General features: G+C 36.1%; 3 protein-coding genes across 4 annotated transcripts; all 3 read left to right on the top strand.

Moving 5' to 3' along the window:
- Window positions 1-326: 326 nt before the first annotated feature.
- LOC110744918 (RNA demethylase ALKBH9B) lies at window positions 327-3,371 on the top strand. Of its 2 annotated transcripts, XM_021944954.2 has the most exons (7): window positions 327-612; window positions 1,084-1,210; window positions 1,310-1,602; window positions 2,104-2,189; window positions 2,275-2,585; window positions 2,677-2,748; window positions 2,837-3,371. In XM_021944954.2, the coding sequence occupies exons 1-7, from the start codon at window positions 468-470 to the stop codon at window positions 3,162-3,164; spliced, it is 1,362 nt and encodes a 453-aa protein (XP_021800646.2). In that variant the 5' UTR covers window positions 327-467; the 3' UTR covers window positions 3,165-3,371. The 2 variants fall into 2 exon arrangements, with proteins under 2 accessions (XP_021800646.2, XP_021800645.2); XM_021944953.2 differs by having other exon boundaries at window positions 328-612; window positions 1,084-1,602.
- Window positions 3,372-3,575: 204 nt separating this feature from the next.
- On the top strand, window positions 3,576-8,541 carry LOC110744936 (uncharacterized). The gene is made up of 2 exons (XM_021944974.2): window positions 3,576-3,860; window positions 4,657-8,541. The coding sequence occupies exon 2, from the start codon at window positions 4,712-4,714 to the stop codon at window positions 7,187-7,189; it is 2,478 nt and encodes an 825-aa protein (XP_021800666.2). The 5' UTR covers window positions 3,576-3,860; window positions 4,657-4,711; the 3' UTR covers window positions 7,190-8,541.
- A 1,497-nt stretch (window positions 8,542-10,038) lies between these two features.
- On the top strand, window positions 10,039-19,713 carry LOC110744930 (Phosphatidylinositol-4-phosphate 5-kinase family protein). Its single transcript, XM_021944968.2, has 10 exons — window positions 10,039-10,322; window positions 11,560-11,682; window positions 11,795-12,859; window positions 13,370-13,537; window positions 14,254-14,419; window positions 14,933-15,043; window positions 15,145-15,332; window positions 16,565-16,719; window positions 18,300-18,471; window positions 19,201-19,713. Exons 2-10 carry the CDS (start codon window positions 11,666-11,668, stop codon window positions 19,478-19,480), a joined length of 2,322 nt encoding a protein of 773 aa, XP_021800660.2. The 5' UTR covers window positions 10,039-10,322; window positions 11,560-11,665; the 3' UTR covers window positions 19,481-19,713.
- Window positions 19,714-20,761: the final 1,048 nt, after the last annotated feature.

Here is a 20,761-nt window from a genome sequence, read left to right as displayed (position 1 = left end):
GCTATAACGAAAATTATAAGAAAAATTAGATTAAATATATGTTTGTTGATGTATTATGCTTTAATTAGATTATTAAAACGGCCAAGATGCGGTGAAATACAAATAAATGCAAATATCTGCAGAGGCTCGTAAATCACATACGGATTGACAAGTTAAATTCTGATTCGCTCACCGGGTCTAGTCGAGAAACATTCTTTTTCAGTAAAAAAGAGAGTTTACCCCGGAAATTACCCCGGACAGCCCCCAGGGGCCCCTGCCTGGCAAGGAGGAAGACTTGAAACTCAAGTCTTTCCCCAGTCAAAACAAACACGAATCTTAAGTCAACATGTTTAAACACTTAGCGCATCTCCTATTTCAGTCATCCAGTAAATTCTCTTCTTCTTCTTCTCTCATCTTTCTTTTTCTTTTTCTCTTAAAATTTTTCTTCTCTGGAGTTTCATATCAAATAGTTACTGATCATCATCACGATGAGGACTGAAGAAGAGTCCAGTGCAACTGCCGGCCAAGACTGGATGAGTTTGCTGAGAACTTTAGAACGCGACCAAATTTTGCAAGTTTTGTCAGATGGGTTTTGCCAAAACTGCCGAGGCCTCTTGAAGGATCGAATTCACAGTAAGAAATGAACAGCATTTTGGAAGTTTTGTCAGATGGGTTTTTGCCAAAACAATAAGAGAGTTGTTGTTGTTGTTATTAAAGAATTATGATCAGGAATGGTGTATTTTCTCATCTCTTCTGATGTCCTTTTGAATTTCTTAGGAGTGATTAGGATTTGATGCTAATTAGGGTTGTTTTTCTTTTAATGAATAACTTCTGTTTTTAGTCTATTCCTTTCTTCCCACTATAATCCAAGGAAACTTAAAGATGGTATCTTTTATTTGCTTTCTTCTGTTTAATTCTTTGTGTAATTTGAATTAAAATAAATGCTGATGCCTAATTCAGTATGTTTGGGGTTTCTAGGTTATATTTGAATAGCTAGGCCTAGGTTGTACAAGAGAGCTTTTTTCCCAATTAGGGTAATGTTAAGGTGGTTTAGCATATCTCATTATAACCAATTAATCCTTTCCTTTTTTGTTAAATATGCAGAAAAAATAGGCGATGTATCCTTTTCTAGTGATAATAACAAAAGGGCTGTGGATGTACCAAGCCAGTCCAGGAATGCACCAATTGCACGGTCATCGGAGAATGCTAGTATGGAGTCATGTGATAAAAGGTTTGACCAACAAGAGTGCACTCCACCCCAAACAATTCCTATCCGCTCATCAACGCAGAGAGGGTATACTGCTAATTCTTGGCCCGCATCCGTAAACAGGAAAAGGAATTCAGTTGAGCATTCAGCTTCTCCAGTATTATTCAATGATGCAACCAGAGGAGATTCCTCTTTCATTTGTGGTGGATTATTGGAGGATCCAAACGAGCATAATCGAGTATTACAAGTTGGGAGAGAGAAGGACTTCAGCCACATTGAGAGTATAAATGGTAGACGAACAAATGTGCTACAGGGCTTAGAGCTACATACGCGGGTTTTTAATGCCAAGGAGCGGAAGGAGATTGTTGAATGTGTCTACAATTTACAGCGTATGGGGCAAAGGGGACAACTTAGAGGTATATGGTCATATACTCTCTTTCTCATTCTCCTCTACTTTGTTAGTTTAGTTTTAAATCAATTTCTTTGGACAGATTAGTGATCCTGCATATGTTTTTTTTTTTCAGACAACTGTTTGTGTTCATAGATTGTGCTAAAATTAAGTAAAAGATGAGTTAAATCATAGTTTAGATGATTGGGATGGATTCTATAGTACCCGCTACGCGTACTTTTTGAAACAAAAGTTAGTAGAGAGATTAACTTTGTCCATAGCACTTGATAATTCTTTGAACCATTTAATGCCTAGATAGCATTTCTAGGGGAATATCTCTATAAGAAACCAGAATTTCTTTGGTGAACCTCTATTTGACTAGATCTAACTTGGTATTTTATTAATAGGATGATTTGTATGCATTAGCTATCCTGAAAAAGATATCAAAGCATGCTGTTGGGATTGTTTAACATATATGCGAATCCAAATGAATAAGATGTTTCTTATCATTCTTTTGTATATCTTGCAGAGCGGACGTATTCCGAACCTAGAAAGTGGATGCGTGGTAAAGGACGTGTAACAATACAATTTGGTTGCTGTTACAATTATGCAGTGGTACCTTTCTCTTTTCTCTCTGCCATTAGTACTTGATTTAATTGCCATTTATATGAGTATTACCTTATTATGTGTAACGTTACAGGATAGGAATGGGAACCCGCCAGGTATTGTTAGAAATGAAGACGTTGATCCCCTACCCCCTTTGTTCAAGCAAATGATAAGGAGGATGGTCAGTTGGCATATATTACCTCCAACATGCATCCCTGACAGCTGCATTGTGAATATATACGATGAAGGGGATTGTATTCCTCCTCATATTGACCACCGTGATTTTATTAGACCTTTCTGCACGGTTTCATTTTTGACAGAATGCGATATACTTTTTGGTTCAAATCTAAAGGTTGTGGGTCCAGGAGAGTTTTCGGGACCTGTTTCTCTACCTTTGCCTGTCGGGTATGCTTTCTGTACTGCTTCTCTGCTCAATTGATCACTTCTGTTTTGATTGCTTAATTTGTTTGTTAATTGTTATGCATATGTTGTGCAGATCAGTGCTTATTCTAAATGGTAATGCAGCTGACATTGCTAAGCATTGTGTACCTGGTGTTACAGCAAGAAGGTATCCTATCATGTTCCCCATTCCATACAACACAACCATGTTTTCTTAACTTGTACTTCCTGTTATTCATACTCTGTTATCGTTGCAGGATTTCAATTACTTTCAGAAAAATGGATAATAGCAAGATTCCATACAATTTTTCTCACGATCCCGAGCTTCAGGAAATGAAACCTTTTGTTCATTCTCCCTATTCCAAATCAAAAATCCAGCAAGATGAACAAGGAAATCGTTATTCCTATTTTCCAGTCAAGTCACAAGGACAACATAACTTGCATCAAGATGAAGAATTTAACCGTACTGAATCCAAGAGTGCTAAGAAGCGGAATCTCAACTCTTCTTTTTTTCTTGAGAAAGATGATTTCCCTCCCCTTGGCAGTTTAAGGTCTGTCAACAGACGGAACGTCAACAGACGATGAGTTACAATTTTAATATTCTTTTTTTATTCTTAGCTGTGTTTGATTGCGTAGGGCCTAAATTTATGTATCAGGTAAAATAATTAAACGGGGTGTTTTTAATATTCTTTTTTTTCTTCTTAGCTGTGTGTGATTGTATTTCCTTGTATCCTTCAATAAACTCTTTGCATTTCTTATTTTAATTTAATAAAAGTTTGATAAAGTTTTTCACTACGCAGAGTAAAGAGGACGCACATATCTTCATAAAGTTTGTAAACGCCTAGCAGGCCAAACAATTTACTTGTCTTATATTTTGAACCTTGAAACTAGCTCAGGGGCATTTTTGTAATTTTATAATAGAGGTAGATTGGAAAAAAACAAAGAACATTGATGCTTGCTGAGAAGGGGATTCGAACCCCAACCACTCACTTTTGAGAAAGAATCGACACCTTCCCCAGCTCTCTTCATTCTTGTAATTCAATTCAATTCCGTTTTCTCCTGACTTATCTTCCTTATCTTCCCTCTCCACCGACTTTCTGCTCCAACTCTCTCTCATTTTCAAAAACAAAAATCTCGCTCACTCTTCCACTCTCTCAGCTGCCACAAACACAAGCCCCACAACGAAAAGGAAGATGAATATGCAAGCATGGAGAGAAGTCTCATGCCTCCCAAGTACATTGCGCTCTGGGTATGAACTGGAGCCCTCCTCCTCGCCAATTGGTACTCTATCTTTTCAGTTTTGGATATGTATTTTGTTGTTGAGTGAATTATTGGCTTTGGATTGGAATTTAGGCAGTGGATTTTGTGAATTTGTTGTTGGAGTTTTTTTCGATTAATTATCTGTTATAGTTTGAAATTTGATCAAGTATTTGATGAATTTCAAATACTTGATTTTGAACTTCGGTTGAATTTCTGGATATGAGCTAAGTCAATTTCTTTGACGGAAATTGGGAGAGGAGGAGAGAAGAGAGGGCTGGCTGCCCCTGCGTGTACTGCGATTGATTTTTTTTTTCTTCCTTATGTTTTTTTATTCTTAACGGGTGAAACGGGTTGTGTTATTCGCAAAGTGTAACAGGTCGTGTTCATGTTTGGTATTTTCCACCCGTTTTCTCAAAGGCAGGTTGACACGAAAACGACATGAATACTGCCAACACGACACGATTGCCAGGTCTGACAATGCTAGAAGCATAAAACTGCTATTCTTCTCATTTTTGGGGGTTATTTGTTTTTTCTTTTGAACTCTTTTTCGTTTTTCTTTTTGGTGCACTGTTCAATTTTGTTTCTATTGCATTCAAGTCTTCTTTCTATAGAAGATACCCATGAATGGTCTCTGCAGTTTCATTTCATTTAGAAAAGTCACAGGAACCCCTATTTGTTGTGCTTTGTTTTAGGGTTCTAGATTTTAGATAGTTTGTTAATATGACCCTGTTTGATTTAATTTTTCACTTTGTGGTGTGCTGTGATTGTATGTAAAAATAATGTTTGTTTTGATATTGGGTTTGTTAATATGTACTAGTGAAGAAGAGTAGTTGGCTCATGAGCAAATGAAGCATGTCGAAGCTTGAAAAAACATGATATCTTCCTCTTCATTCTCAAACGTATTATTCCTCACACGCCACTCTCTTCATTTCTATTCGCCTTATTCTCTATTCTCTTGCAAAGCTCTTATTCACCACATCTCAAACGCACTTCTCCAATTTAACCCCAAACTCTTGAACCCCCATTTTGTTTCCAAATTACAGCCCAACCATGTCCACCACATCCCTCTCAGCCTCCAATCCAACTCCATTTGCACCCATCACTTGCTTGATTGGTCCCGCAACTCTCTCGGCTTACACCACTCCCAGCAGGCCTTTTGTGCCCTTATTCATCTGCTGCTCCGTCACCGAAAGCTGGCTCCGGCTTCACATCTTTTCGATACAATGGTATGCCAATTTGGGACTCATTTTCACTTTTTTGCTGCTTTTTCTGAGATTTCTCCCGATTATGCTTCGGATTATAGTGATCTTTATAGCTTTCTGATTGAGAACTTTTGTCGGAATGGGATGCTAGATTCGTCTATTGAAACATTCATTCATATGTGTAAATTGGGAGTTCCGGTGTCTCCTTATGTGTTATCTAGAATGTTGACTTTTTTGGTTGATTCAAATCGTATCCATGTGATTCTTGATTTATATGGACAAGTGTGTAAAGCATTGAGAGGACAGTGTTTCTGTGTGTATGAGTTTGTTATGGTTGCTCTTCTAAACAAGGGTAAAGTTGAAACGGGTTTGGATTTTCATTCTGCTGTGATTGAAAGAGGCTTTGTGGTTGATGTTGTTGCTTGTAACAAGATTTTAAAGCGTCTTTGTAAAGAAAATCTGATTGGAGTTGGGGAAGATTTCTTTAATGTATTGATAATGGGTGGTCCTGCGCCAAATGTGGTGACATTCAGCACGATGATTAACGCGTATTGTAAGGATGGGAAATTGGAGGAGGCCATTAAGCTTTATAAGGTTATGATAGAGAAGGGTATCAGCCCTGACTTGGTTGTATATAGTATTCTAGTTGATGGTCTTTTTAAGGCAGGGAAATTGGAGGAGGGGCTTCGACTTTTTTCAGAGGCATTAGATAGCGGCATTAGGTTGGATGTAGTCATTTTCAGTTCCGTTATGGATGCCTATGTGAGAATTGGAGACTTGGTGAAGTCAGTGGAGGTCTACGGAAGAATGCTGAAAGAAGGGATCTTGCCAAACCCTGTTTGTTACACCATTCTTATAAATGGTATGTGTCAGGATGGTAAGGTCATGGCGGCTTGTGGCATATTCGGTCAGATTGTGAAGTGTGGTTTTGTGCCATCCATTCTAACTTACAGTAGTTTGATTGATGGAATGTGCAAATTGGGGAATTTAAAGGATGCATTTTACTTGTATGAGAGTATGATCAAGACTGGCTATGAACCTGATATTATTCTTTATGGTGTGCTAGTAAACGGCCTTTGCAAACAGGGGCTGATGGGTGATGCTCTTAGGTTCTTCTTTCAGGCTGTTTATAGGGGTGTAAAGCCCAATGTCTATACTTTTAATATGTTAATAGATGGTTGCTGTAGATTAAAAAGACTAAGTGATGCTTTGAAGGTGTTCATCCAAATGGGAGTTTATAACATAAAACCTGATATGGTGACGTATACTGTGATTATTAAGGGTATCTCTGAAGTAGGGAGATTAAAAGATGCGTTAGTATTTTTCTTCCAATCATTAAAGAAGGGGTTCTTGCCTGATGTTGTAACGTATTGCACACTAATTGATGGTTGCTGCAAGCAGAAACATGTGTATTATGGACTCTGGATTCTAGAGATGATGCGAAGAAATGGAGTAAGTCCTGATATTGCCATTTATAATGTTCTCATTAATATGCTTTTCAAAGAAAGTTATTTAGAAGCTGCACAAGAACTCTTTGAGCAACTTACTGAAAGTGGGCCAGAACCTGACATTGTTACGTACAACACAATGATTTGTGGTTATTGCTCTCTGAGAAGGTTAGATGCAGCTGTTCATCTTTTTCAAAAGCTGATACAGGGACAGTGTAAACCCAATGCCATTACTTGTACTATACTGATTGATGCTTTTTGCAAAGAAGGTAACATGGATGATGCCATGTTGATGTTTGATAAAATGCTGGAAAAGGATCCTGAACCTAATTTGGTCACATATAGTTGTCTTATTGATGGTTATTTTAAATCTGAAAACATGAAAAGTGCATTTGAACTGCACGAAGAGATGCTTAAAAACATCTCTCCCAATATAGTCAGTTATAGCATCCTCATGGATGGTCTTTGCAAGAGAGGACTAACGGAGAGAGCATCCCTTGTGTTTCATTGTGCTATAGAAAGGGGTTTGGTGCCTGATGTAATAGCATATGGGATTCTGATTCGAGGTTACTGCAAGGTAGGAAGAATGGCAGAAGCCCTCATTTTGTACGGCCATATGTTAATTAGTGGCATCATGCCGGACGCTGTCATACAAAGGACGATCACTGAGCATATTCTTGAAGCTGATCAACGGAAATAATCGACCGCTCAACCGCATGATCTGCAGATAAGATCTGTTCTGTAATACAGTGTGCCACTTGGAGCCTGCGTGGTCACCTTTTTGCACCCTTTACCTATCTGGTACTACCTACTAGCTAATTGTTGTACTAACACCATAATTTTCTAAGCCCGGGTGAGTTCATGTTGTTTCTCATTCAAATTATTAGTTACGTATATGTCTATATACATTTCTTGATCATTTTGCTGATAATATTATCAGAATTATTGCTTAGAGCTTCAATTTCTCAGGTTCTGCTTAGTGTGTCTTTTAATTTTCTAGTCTTAGTAGGAATAGGAGTTTCACTTTAATCAATTGTTGTAGAAAGCATTTGATAAAAATAAAGCAGTAAGCCCATAAAGCCTGAAAATTCCCATTTTGCTTGAAGTTTATTATTGGATATCATGTGACAAGCTTCAAAACTATGATCTAGTTAGCTACAAGATCATTTTCCAGTTATGAGATTACTGTGGATTAGAAATTGGTTAGCTGTATAATTTATGGTTTGGGCAAGTAGTAGTAGCTTATGATTACAATATTAGGAATTCAGGTTCTAGCATTTTGTAAATTAATGTAGGATCTGTTCCTGTACAATCAATACATGCTGCTACTAGTGCTCATTTCGAAAAAAATGTGAATGATTTGGTTGGGGAATCTACCTGTCAAGTAAGAAGCTGCGTTTTATCGTTGCAGGATATCAATTACTTTCAAACTCTGTTATCGTTTCAATTACTTTTAAACTCTGTTATCGTTGCAGGATTTCAATTACTTTCAGAAAAATGGATAATAGCAAGATTCCATACTTTTTTTTTCACAATCCCGAGCTTCGGGAAATTAAACCTTTTGTTCATTCTCCCTTTGCCAAATAAAAAATCCAGCAAGATGAACAAGGGGAGCCTTATTCCTATTTTCCTGTCAAGTCACAAGTTCAACAGAACTTGCATCAAGACGACGAACTTAACCGTACTGAATCCAAGAGTGGTAAGAAGCGGAATATCAACTCTTCTTTTGTTCTTGAGAAAGATGATTTCCCTCCACTTGGCAGTTTAAGTTCTGTGAACAGACGGACCGTCAACAGACGATGAGTTATAATTTTAATTTTTTTTCTTCTTAGCTTGTATGTGATTGCATAGGGGGTTAAATTTATTGTATCTGGTAAAATAATTAAACCGGGTGTTTTCAAATCATCCTTCTGTATCCTTCAATAAACTGTTTGTATTTCCTTTTATCCTTTTTCTTTCTTCCAAAACTTCCTTGTATCCGTCAATAAACTCTTTGTACTTGTAATTGTAACTTTATAACAGTTGGATAAAGTTTGTCTCTATGCGGAGTAATCAGGACAGATCTTCGTTACTTCCATTTTACCATGTAATCTATTTTCAAAAAAGCAAAGTTTGAAAATCTGGACATCATTTCCACTGTATCTGAACTGTTATTTTAAGTAAGTACTAAAAGGGAGGATGCAGATACATCTACGACAAAAACTTAATTTTGAAGTTATAATATATGGTTTGCCCCGATTACCCAGATGTTTTTAATCGAGTCTTTTGGCTCAGATTCAGATCAAATTGATATTAAATACATATATATAAAAAAATAAATTATTGCTATACCAAACCCGCTGATTGGGTTGGCATGGCTAGTGTTTTTTTGGCACAAATGCTCACCCCTAATAAGAGCATCTATAATGGATTCCTTAAACCACTTCTTTAGACAAATTTTAGAAAGTTATTGGAAAAATATAACTCCAACTATGCTCCCTATTCACCTCCTAAAATAGAGACTTCTAGGAGCTCCTAAATATGATGAGAGAGAAAGAACTCCTAGTGGCTTCCTATAATTTAATGATGTTTTTTATGAGTATTTTAAACCTTTAATTAATGCTAACTATTTTTTTTTAAAATAAAGATGGACCAATTAAAAAAGAGTTATCGCATTTATGAAGCCCTAAACTAGAGAGTATGATTGGAGTTAAAATTTTATAGAGAGCTCCTAAAATAGCTTTGCTATGTTTTTAGCTAAATTTTAACTAAAAAATAAAGAGCATGATTGTAGATGCTCTAATTTCTGTAAATTGTGGCAACTTTTATTTTTTTTGTTTCTTTTTTGGTTGCCAAATTTAGAAAGGGGAGGGGGATTTTTTACACACTTGCTAAAGTCACATGGGCGTTCGAACTTGAGACGATTTGTTACAAGTCAATATCATTTTCTACTAGACTAGACCCCGTTAGCAACATTGCGACAACTTTAAAATCACTCCAAAATGAGCCTTAAATAATCTGAAATGATGACCTTGAACACCGTCACATATGAAAAAGAAAAAAAAAATTGGAAGGAGAATGTAGCTAACAATCCTCCTTTTGTATGGTAAAATAGAAAAAGACCGTCTCCTTTGGCTCTTGTTTTACTTTGAGATGGAGGAAGAATAAGAATCTCGTCAGTTGCAACCTGCAAGTTGCAAGTAGCACAAACTACAGTCTACTACACCCTGGCTTACCGATGAAGACGACCAAAGGAATCAAATAAAATCAAAAATTCCCACGTGAATAGTTTGGTGTGCCGACACACACACAATCGCCGCCCAGTAGCTGACTTGACACACATTTATGCTTTCAAATTCAATTAAGACTTTCCACCTGAGCCAGCCTTATCAGGTACAACTCAGGTACACCTTTTCTCCCCTCCGCCAACCAATCACCACCACTCACGTCTTGATGCAAAGTCCACGTGGGTCCCCATGACCAAGCCAGGCTCACTTGCTTGACACGTGTCAATATTCCTGAACAGCGACATCAAGGCTCTGTTGTATTGTTTTGTTTGTGTTCTGTTTTTCCCCTTTCTTGAAGAAAGAAAAAAAAAAAAAAAATCAGAAAATGGGAAAACAACTTCAAACCGAATGATCAGTTGTTTCTCAATCAGTGAGGGAGAGATTGGTGGTGAAGTGTCAATTCAAGTGGAGGGTCTGAGATTTTTGGCTCTGAGAGTTCCTGGGATTCTTTTATTTACTGTTTATTTTCTTGAAACTCAGTTCATTGAGAGTTTGGCTCTGTTTTGAGGTCTCTTTGGAAGTTTGGAGAGAGGGATTGGTTTTTTTCACTTTTACATCCAAGCCCAGGTAAGCTCATGTTGTTTCTCATTCAAATAATTACTTATATATATGTGTGTGTACATATATTTCTTGATCAATTTGCTGATAATATTATCAAAATTATTGCTTAGAGCTTCAATTTCTCAGGTTCTGCTTACTGTGTCTTTTACTTTTCTAGTCTTAGTAGGAATAGGAGTTTCACTGAAATCAAATTGTTGTAGAAAGTATTTGATAAGCATAAAGCAGTAAGCCCATAAAGCCTGAAAATTCCCACTTTGCTTGAAGTTGATTATTGGATAATATTTTACAAGTTTCAAAATCATGATCTGATTAACTACGACATCATTTTCCAGTTATGAGATTACTGTGGATGAGAAAATGGTTAGCTGTATAATTTATGGTTTTGGCAAGTAGTAGTAGCTTATGATTCAGGTTCTAGCATTTTGTAAATTAATGTAGGATCTGTTCTTGTACAATCAATACGTGCTGCTACTAGTGCTCGTTTCGAAACAAATTGGAAGATTTGGTTGGAGAATCTACCTGTCAATAAAGAAGCTGCGTTTTATTGGTAGCTTGTTTGGTTTCCTTTTTGTCCAGACATGAAGTCATGTGGTGATATGCCAAACAAGATATAATATCTACGATTTTAGTTTGGAAGTTGATGATTAAGATGGTTGGCCATTGTTGGGTTTTCTAAAATTTTATCTTGAAGTTTGAAATTTCTAATAAAACAATACTTTTACATTGATGTTTTGGGGGGTTTGTTGGGTTAAAAAGGTTTGGAATTGGATTTGTGGTAGCTCAGTTGTGTTTTCTTTGGATTTGTTGACTGATAAATTTATGGACTTTTGAGCTTCCTTTCTGCAACCTACAAGCTATGAAAGGTTATGTAATTCAGCATTGTAAGCTTTTAATATCTCATAATTTAAGACAGAATGCATTAGAATTTAGAACAAGCATTATAAAAATGATGCTCTCTTTTTGCTTTGTACAATTTTTACTTTTATTTCTTATCTGTAAACAATTCCCACATGATTGGCAACCATATACCAATGTGTGATAACCTAAAAGGATCGTGCATCTTTTTTTCCTGGCAGAAGTGATCAGAATTCCAAAACCACTAGCTTTTCTCTTTTGGGCAACACAAAATGTGAAATGTGATTGTATTTTAGTCAGTCCACTGTTATGATGACATTTGGTTATTTATTTGAGGCATACACTCTATGTACTGAGTCCCAAAATCCACTTGCTGCTTTTACTGTAGGTGGCGAAGGTGATTGAATAGTGACCTGTCTATAGTTACAAAGCCTGTACGAGATGAAATTTGTGAACAATATCCGGGACAGCTGAATTAATTATTATAAGCTATTATGGAGTACACAGTAAGGTAATAATTCTCAGCTTATCTCTGTTTCTCTCCTATCACTATCTCCTCTCATCTCTTCTATGAACCATATTTTATAAATAATATCCTTTTCTTCTCTTTATTTTTGGCTCAGGGAGAAAGCCTTCTCAAATAGAGATGTCTACATTGGAAATTTTAAGGGAATTCTGCCTCATGGTAATGGTAAATACACATGGTCTGATGGAACAGTCTATGAGGGTGATTGGGATGAAGGAAAAATGACAGGCAAAGGGGAGCTAATTTGGACATCCGGAGCGCAATATGTAGGTGATTTCTCTGGTGGTTACCTTCATGGTTATGGCATCTTTACTGGATGTGATGGTTCGTTTTACCAGGGTTCGTGGAGGATGAATATTCAGCATGGGATGGGAAAAAAACAGTATTGTAATTCAGATATTTATGAAGGATCATGGAAGGAAGGAATACATGAAGGTAGTGGTAGGTATTCGTGGAATAGTGGGAATACATATATTGGGAGTTGGAAAGGTGGGAAAATGTGTGGTAGAGGGATCATGAAATGGGCAAATGGTGATCTTTTCAATGGCTTTTGGTTGAATGGGTTAAGAGATGGGTCTGGAGTTTATAGGTTTGCAGATGGGGGATATTATTTTGGAACATGGAGTCAGGGCTTAAAGGATGGAAAAGGAACCCTTTATCCCGTGGGAACTAAACATCCTTCCCTAAAGAAGTGGTGCAGCTCTCTAGATTATTGCAATGATGGAACAAGTTTGTCTGGGTTACTAAATTCAGAGGAAAGCAGGGCTCGACCAAGTGTTAAGCGCAGTTTTTCAGAGAAATTATCTATTAGTGGACTTTTAAGAAATTCAAGTCGTATATCACACAAGGCTATGTCATTAGATAAAAATTGGACCCATTGCGATCCTTCTCGAGAGTTTATACGCTACGATTCCTTATGCGAATTGTCCCATGCCTCTGAGGAAGGTCAACCTGAGGCACAAGATAACAGTTCCGTTTACGAGAGAGAATACATGCAAGGGGTGTTGATTAAAGAGAGAGCTAGTAATTATACAGAGATATCACGGAAAAGTAAACAACGAAATAAAATTGCAGTGATGCAAGAAAAGAGGTCATGTATTGACATTTTTGGAGTCCATAGTAGGAGCTATTATTTAATGCTTAATTTGCAACTTGGTATCAGGTAAAATTCCTTTACCCACATCTTTGTAGTCTCAAATTATTAATACTACTGTGTCAGAAAACTGACCTCTTAATATTTTACCGGATGTCTGAGTATTAGGAATTAAACATATTGGCTTGTTGGAACATTGGATTGCATATACCCTTGGCTGCCAGTAATTTGTTAACTCATTTAAATGCTCCCCAGGTACCTTGATTGTGCCATGTCTTTTCCTCTTTGCTTATGATTTCTGGCAGTCAGTAAGTTTTGGTCATGGTGCAGCCTAACTCTAGTTGATCACCCTTAAAAAAGGAAGTTTAAAAAAATGGTCTTTTTGGGATATTTCATGTGTGCCTTTTTTGTATTGGAGGGACCACAACTCTCTGATTTGACTTCTTTGGAATAATTGGATACAAGTTTGAACTCCCAAATCAAATCTCAGTTTAATTGGGTGGATCTGTTTTCTGCTAAACTCAATTTTTTTTCATAGGATGTTTTATACTTGCTAAATATTCTGTTTGAAGCTCACAGGTACACTGTTGGGAAGATCACACCAGTTCCTGTACGTGAAGTTCGATCTTCTGATTTTGGAGATCGAGCCAGAATAAGGATGTATTTTCCTAGAAAGGGTTCTCAGTTTACACCTCCACATTATTCAGTTGATTTTTATTGGAAAGATTATTGCCCTATGGTCTTCAGGTAATAGTTGTCTTATGCGCATTGCCTAACCTGTGAAAGTGAGTGACATAATGAGCATCATGCATTTGGGGTTGTTTGGTTTCTTAAGAGTGCATATTCGTCTGCATATGTCTCAATGAAGGGAAATCCTAAACTCTGATTTGTTATCTTTCCTCCATCATAAGAAATAGAGTCAGCCCTCAGTTTTTGTTTTGGTTGATCTACCAAACTTTGTGTTTTTGGAAAAGAACCTAATGTATGAAACTTGATATTTGAAGTTTTCGGTGATACAGGTAAAAAGTATAAATTGGTCACAACAGTCGATTGCAATAGTTGTTCTCTCAGCATTTCTATCTTTATAAATGTAACTTAACTACTTTCTGTGCTTCTCCTACATATTTTTCTGTAATATATATATGTTGTCTCTTCTTTTCATTTTTTAACTCATCTCTTATCATATTTGGTGATGCATATGTTAATGTGCTTGTCGTACCTGCATCTTACTTGGTTATCCTCCGTAACTGCGATAGTTGTGTAGAAATAGAACTTTAAGAATGACTAGTTCTTTTAATATTCAGGTATATCATTTTTCTTTATATATATATATGGCTTAATCATATACATTGTAGGATAAAACGTATACACATTGTAACCTTGCAAGTTTATGCTTCTGATGTATCCTATGCAAATAAGCAGTTGAATCTCTTTCTGCCTAATTAAAGTGTGTTATATTTCAGGAATTTAAGGGAGATGTTCAAATTAGATGCCGCAGAGTACATGATGTCCATTTGTGGTGATGATGGCTTAAGAGAGCTTTCTTCTCCAGGGAAAAGTGGCAGTATCTTCTATCTTTCTCATGATGATAGATTTGTGATTAAGACTTTAAGAAAAACTGAACTGAAGGTTTGAAGTGCAAACTTCTGTGCTATATATATATATATATATAATTATTTCTTTGTGCTCAAAACTCCTGGCAGGCAAAACAATCTACTTGTTTTATTGAATTAACGTATCAGTTCTCTTACTCTTTTTATTTTGAACCTTGAAACTATATTCTTCGTTTTTTTATTATTATCAGTTTTATAGGGTTTACATTCTATTTACTCCAGCTTTCATGTCCTTTTAAATAGTTGAAATTCATAAAATTTGATAATATTGTTCTAATTGAAAATTCTAATAAAAAATGATAAAATTCATGTCTAATTGTTTTCAACCTTGAAAGACAAATGAGTGGTCCATTTAAGGCTTCTCCTAGCTGAGTTACAGTGTTATCAGTGTTGCATTTGTTTGGTCTTTATATTCTTTTTGCTTCTTACTTGAACTTATCAATTAATTCTGTATGAGGACTTAGCTGTTTTTCCTTGAAGGATGTTGAAATGAGTTATGAATCATTTTATTTTCCCCCTTCTTATATAGGTTCTGCTCAAGATGCTGCCTAGCTATTATTGTCATGTAGGAAAACATGAAAACACTCTCATAACAAAATTTTTTGGGCTCCATCGGATAACATTAAGAGGTGGAAGAAAGGTATCTAGCTAATTATCACTCTCTCAGATTGTCCTAGTTTCAGTTCTGTTTTGCTTGTCACCTTTGATTGGTATGACGTCTTCTAAATGCATTGTTTCCAGGTACGCTTTATGGTCATGGGGAATATGTTTTGCACTGAATTACGAATTCATCAACGTTATGATTTGAAGGGTTCAACTATTGGAAGATGTACAGATAAAGATAAAAGTGATGAGAATACCACATTGAAAGATCTTGATCTGAAATTTGAATTTCATATGGACAAGTTATTGCGAGAATCCCTTTTTAAGTAAGTACTTTCTGAATTTATTTTTGTAGCGATGCCAATATAACCAGTTTTTCATCATATTTTTATTGGGTAAATAATGGTTTCATATCACAATGCTTAAGAAAGTACCATTTTTCATCATCTTTCTTTTATTCTCAAATAATTTGTTTTTGAAAGTTACTTCAATTCCATATATAATGTGTTAACTGTGAAATTCTGGTTTTTCATTGCCCAAGCATCTTATTGGGATAATTAATTGGTCAGAAGGTGATGAAACTTCTGCAATATAATATACTCAGTCCTGATGTAACTGTGACACTCTAGTTCTCCAAAGCTACTTGCAAGAGCATTTAACGGGCTTACATTATGTAGATGCCAACTCCAAAAATCTTCTGATATAGTGCTTTGATTTCAAAACTAGCTAAACTTTGGTAAGAATACTTCAGAAATATTTGGGAGGGTTGGTGAAAGTTCCTCTATGTGGTAGGCTACCCTTATAGATATATGTCCTGCACTAGTTTCTCCTTCTAGTCCTCTGCATCTGGATCTTTGGATTCTGACATGCAAAGCTTGCCTTGAGGAAAGAGTGAAGCGAGTTGAAGAGATATTTCCAACCTCAACCCTAAATATGAATCATTCACCTTGGTACATGGAACTGTGTAATCCTTGGAAATCACTTCTTTCCCTGGTTGATTTGTAAGTTAACAATGCTTTGAAATCTTCCGTAGTTGATTAGTTTATTTATTTTTGATGTTGTATAGTGTAGTGGCGAAGGTGCTTGGACTAGTTTAACTGAAGACGGCAAATTTGATGTAAAAATATGTACCAAATGCTACTGGTTTTTGTTTTGTTTTTCTCTGCCCTGATATCTTTTGACCGCAAGTGCAACTTCCTAAATAACTTCACAAGATCTTATAAATGAGGAGTTTTAAGGTGATTTTTAAATTTCCGATCAAAATGGATTTGAGATAAGAATTTTTTTTCTCTCTGTTTCTGCAATTTTTATTGTTGTTTTTCATTTAAAACACTACTTATCAGTACCATTTTATTCTTTTGGTAACAAAATGCTTGAACTTCTTTGTGAAGTCTTAGTAGTATGATATATATTTACAGTAATACATGGTGTGTTCATATCTTATAGTATAAGCTTGCTGCTTATCGATTATGTTTGAATCAGAAAAAGAAACATTCCTGAGTAAGCTCTTCCACATTTTAATAATATGTAGGAACTTTTCTTCCTCTTCATTTTGCAGACAAATATCACTAGACTGCATGTTCTTACAATCTCAGCAAATAATCGATTATAGCCTTCTATTGGGTCTACATTTTAGAGCTCCTGAGAATCTCAAGGCATTTTCACAACCTCCTGGTACAATGCACAATCATGAGAATTTACCTAATGGTGATGGTAGGCATCTCTTTCTGATTCAAATACCTTTAAAATGAACTTGTAATTTTTTTTACATATTTAATTTACTCACTTTTTTTCTGATATCTTCTGCATTTAGTGATGTGAATAGTTTTCTGATTAATGATTTCTTTAGCCAGCAACATAAATATCCAGTACAGTTTTGTGCATACTGCCTCCTCACATGAGTCACTCTAAAACACACACTACACAGGTTAGTCTCAGTAAAATCATGCACTCGGACTAAATACAAAAAAGGACTGTGAAAAGAAAACCCGACAAATTTTATTAACAACTCAATAAGCAGCCTAGTTCTCATGAGTCTTTACATATTTGACCAACTGACCGTAGTATTGGTCGACATTTTGTGTGCAACCCAAACACAAGGGCAGACTTGTAAGTATGAGGGGTTCACAGTTGAACACCTCTTCTGGTTGTGTTTTTTGGAGCTAAAAACCCAATGACTGATGAGCTGGCTTTTGGTGGATACAGTTAAGTAATTTTCATAACTTAGAAATGGCACACACATGAAGCATGAAGAAACAGTAAAGAAACATACCGAACATGACGGAGGCTGGGCAATATTACCCTTTCCTCCAGCTAATTTGCTTCTAACACCAACCCAATTCCCTTCTTCACCTCCCTTTATCTTTGCAGATATGAATAAAATGCTAGGATTTCACTTTCCTCTTTCATAAAACTAATATAAGCAGCAGCGTCAATTCATAAACGGCCAACTCAGGTTTACTGATATTTTCATTCTTGGTTCTTCTCATAAGCTCAGCTGCATACCCTAAGACAGTGTTTCCTCTTTCTCCAGCCAGTTTGCCTCTAACAGGAGCCAGATTCCCATCTTCACTGCCCTCTATCTTCGTAGATCTTTATTAAATGCAGCATTACTCTTTCTTTTTAAGTAAAAATAATATGAACATCAGCAGAAATTCAAAAAGTAGCCAGCTCAGTTGGAATAATCCATTGCCCAGTCTACCAAGACAGCCCAAGCACTATGTTGATATTACCAATATTGGAGTAAAGCAATTTTCGAAAGTCTTATTTCAGTGTGTACATAGGAAAAGAAAGGTTTTCGCATTCAAGCACTTATAACCCTGCAAGAAACACAAACCTCCTTTGATGGTACTCTTATCAACAAGTTGATCTTATCAACAAGTTGATCTTGGTAAAAAAAAAACTTGTCATCTATTGAACGCCAAATAATAGATGTGTATGGCATCGCTTTGGAAAACCATATCATATATTTATATAGACTGAGAAAAAAGAGGGATAATTCCTCCTATTATTTACCACGCTGACTTGACAGAAGTGTAGAAGAATATTCTGATCTAGTAAATAATGCTGGAGATAATTGCATCAGTATATGCATGTCTGAGGCTGCTTATTTGGATTACCAGTCAATCTCATAACTATAATTGGAGTTAGCTATATGCGTGTGCACCTCCATGTTTTTGTGCATGATTCTGAAACACTGTATTTTTTTGAAATCTATTTGGTTACTTTTTGGGATGGCTTTCTTTGCTCATATTTGAAGTATTGTATATTTAAACTTTTTCCAATTTGATCAGGTGTGACTTCTTCACAAGGGGAGCTTTTGATTCCTCCCAAAGGCCTTCTACTGGTAACCCATGAACCCGGCTCTGTCAGTACTGCACCAGGTCCTCACATCAGAGGAAGTACGTTGAAAGCATATTCTCTTGGTGACAAAGAAGTTGATCTTTTACTCCCTGGTACAGGAAGGTAGCTTCTATAATTTGCGCTTTTGCACTTATTTTTTACACTTTTGAACTTTTGAGTTTTACGCCATATGCATTTGGATCTCCTATTACCTTGGTGTGTGGAATGACAAACTCTAAAAAAATTATATTTACAGCCTAACCTACTAATTAGATGTTATCTGATGTGCTCAGTTATGCTTATGTTAGTATCACATCTGAGATGCAGTGCTAACTAGATTACCAGTACCATAGAACTTAATAGCTTCAAAACTGTTGTTGGATTAGAGACAGCTGAATTTTTTTGATCTGGCTTAGTGAATTGGCTTTTTATTAGATGATGCTTCTGTTTGGATGTAAGTTCAATATTCCTACTCTTTAGTTTTTCCTTTTTGATTATATTCCTATGATGTGTAGTTGTTCCAACAGCATTGTTTCCCATTGGAACTAGAAAAAAGCAGAAATGGCTGAGTTTGCTGGACTTTTGTAAAATGAGTTACTCTTAATGAAAACTAATGAACAACTTCGAACTTAGTTAAATAAGCCAGCTAAAATTAATTTGCATTATAGTTTCAATTCTGTAACTCAAAATATTCAATATAATATCAAAGTGAAGAAATTTCTTTTTCCATCTTTATTTTAATCCTGCAAGTCTTGGCACTCTGTGCCTTGATTTTTGCAACGTCAGGAACACTGGTAAATGATAGGTTTTGTCATTGAGCAGCACAGTCACTGTCAGTTGCTCTTTTCTCAGGTTAAGGGTGCAATTAGGAGTAAATATGCCAGCACAGGCCAATCTTAAGGTTCTGCAGGATGAGGTCGATTCAACAGAAGTCGAACTTTTTGAATTTTACGACGTGGTTCTCTATATGGGCATAATTGATATATTGCAGGAGTACAATGTGAAAAAGAAAATTGAGCACGCATGCAAATCATTGCAGTTTGACCCTCAATCCATTTCTGCCGTTGAACCCAAGCTCTATGCTAAACGTTTCATCAATTTCTTGGAGAGAGTTTTCCCCGACCTACCATAAGGTTTTCCTCCCCTCTTTCTTGTCCATAGTCATATATCCTAGTAGGAAAATTTTTATTGTTTCTCTCCATGTTTTAAGAGCACCAATTCTTTTATATCCATTTGTTTGTAAAGTTATATAATCATAGAAATGAGTGCATCTGTTTCACGGTATGGATATATAGCAATATTTAGCAGATGGAATCTATTTGTTTTGAATAAAAATGTCTCTGCTATTTAAGTTTTGCGATGAAAGGGAATGTGGTTCCTATGGAGCACTGTGATCTGTTTAGCTTTAAGTAGATGTGAAACTCTACAAATGCGATGGTGAGAACCTCCGATTGAGTCGATAGAAACATGCTGTGCATGCCTAGCGCCAAGTTGTAGAGCTGATGTAAATTAAGCAATCTACGTTTGTTTTTTCCAGTGCACTTGTACATTATACTGAGGAGGGTCTAGATTGTTATTGCTTATGTCTTCAAATAACTGATCATGCAGTCCCTATTTCTTGGTTTGGATTAGGTTTGCATAATATTGGAGACTAGCTGGGTCTTCAGATAGCTGTAAAAGTAGTGCTTTCATTAATTTATTCTATATATACTCATGCTCAAGCGCTAGCTAGCCATTGAAGTGAATTACAACATTGCTAGCTAACCATTCGTTTAGAACCACTCCACAATGCGAGTTCATGATCTGAATCGTTCATCATTCAGGTCCTTATTTAGACCCAAGGTTTTAAATATGTCTGATATTACCGAAATATCTCCTGTAATATCCTTACGATGGGGTTGCCAATATTCAAAGGGAGGGGAAGCGATACTTTCCCGGGAGAGAGGAGAGGAAAGATGAAGCCTGATCGGAGATCATTTAGGAATTTATGTAGGACTCAAGCCTTCAACTACATATGCTTGAGTCAAACAACATTCCCATCAACCCTAACCCTCTCACATGCAGCTCACATTTCATAAAAATCAAATGTTGATTTCAATCCTCTCACAAACTTGATTTATGGGACACTCACCCGCATAGAAAATTAAGAGTTCTTCCTCAGAATAAAAAAAAACTCACCTACAAAACAGAACCCAATTTTCACCTTGCAAAGACCCTTTATATTAAGAGAGGTAAATATACACTTCACCCTTTTGTAGATATTCATTCAAATATCCAAATTGTCAATTTTATAGATATTCATTCACATATCATCTCTTCCAAAAATCACTTGAATATGATATCATATGACCACTTAATTAACTTATTGAAATTCAAGTGCTTTCTTAAAGCACCCTATTTTGTTGGTCTCCAT

The sequence above is a fragment of the Prunus avium genome, chromosome 1, assembly GCF_965620075.1.
Source record: "Prunus avium chromosome 1, drPruAviu1.hap1.1, whole genome shotgun sequence".
Classification (NCBI taxonomy): domain Eukaryota; kingdom Viridiplantae; phylum Streptophyta; class Magnoliopsida; order Rosales; family Rosaceae; genus Prunus; species Prunus avium.
Note: the sequence above shows the minus strand (reverse complement) of the source record. Positions and strands in the feature narration are given on the sequence as shown.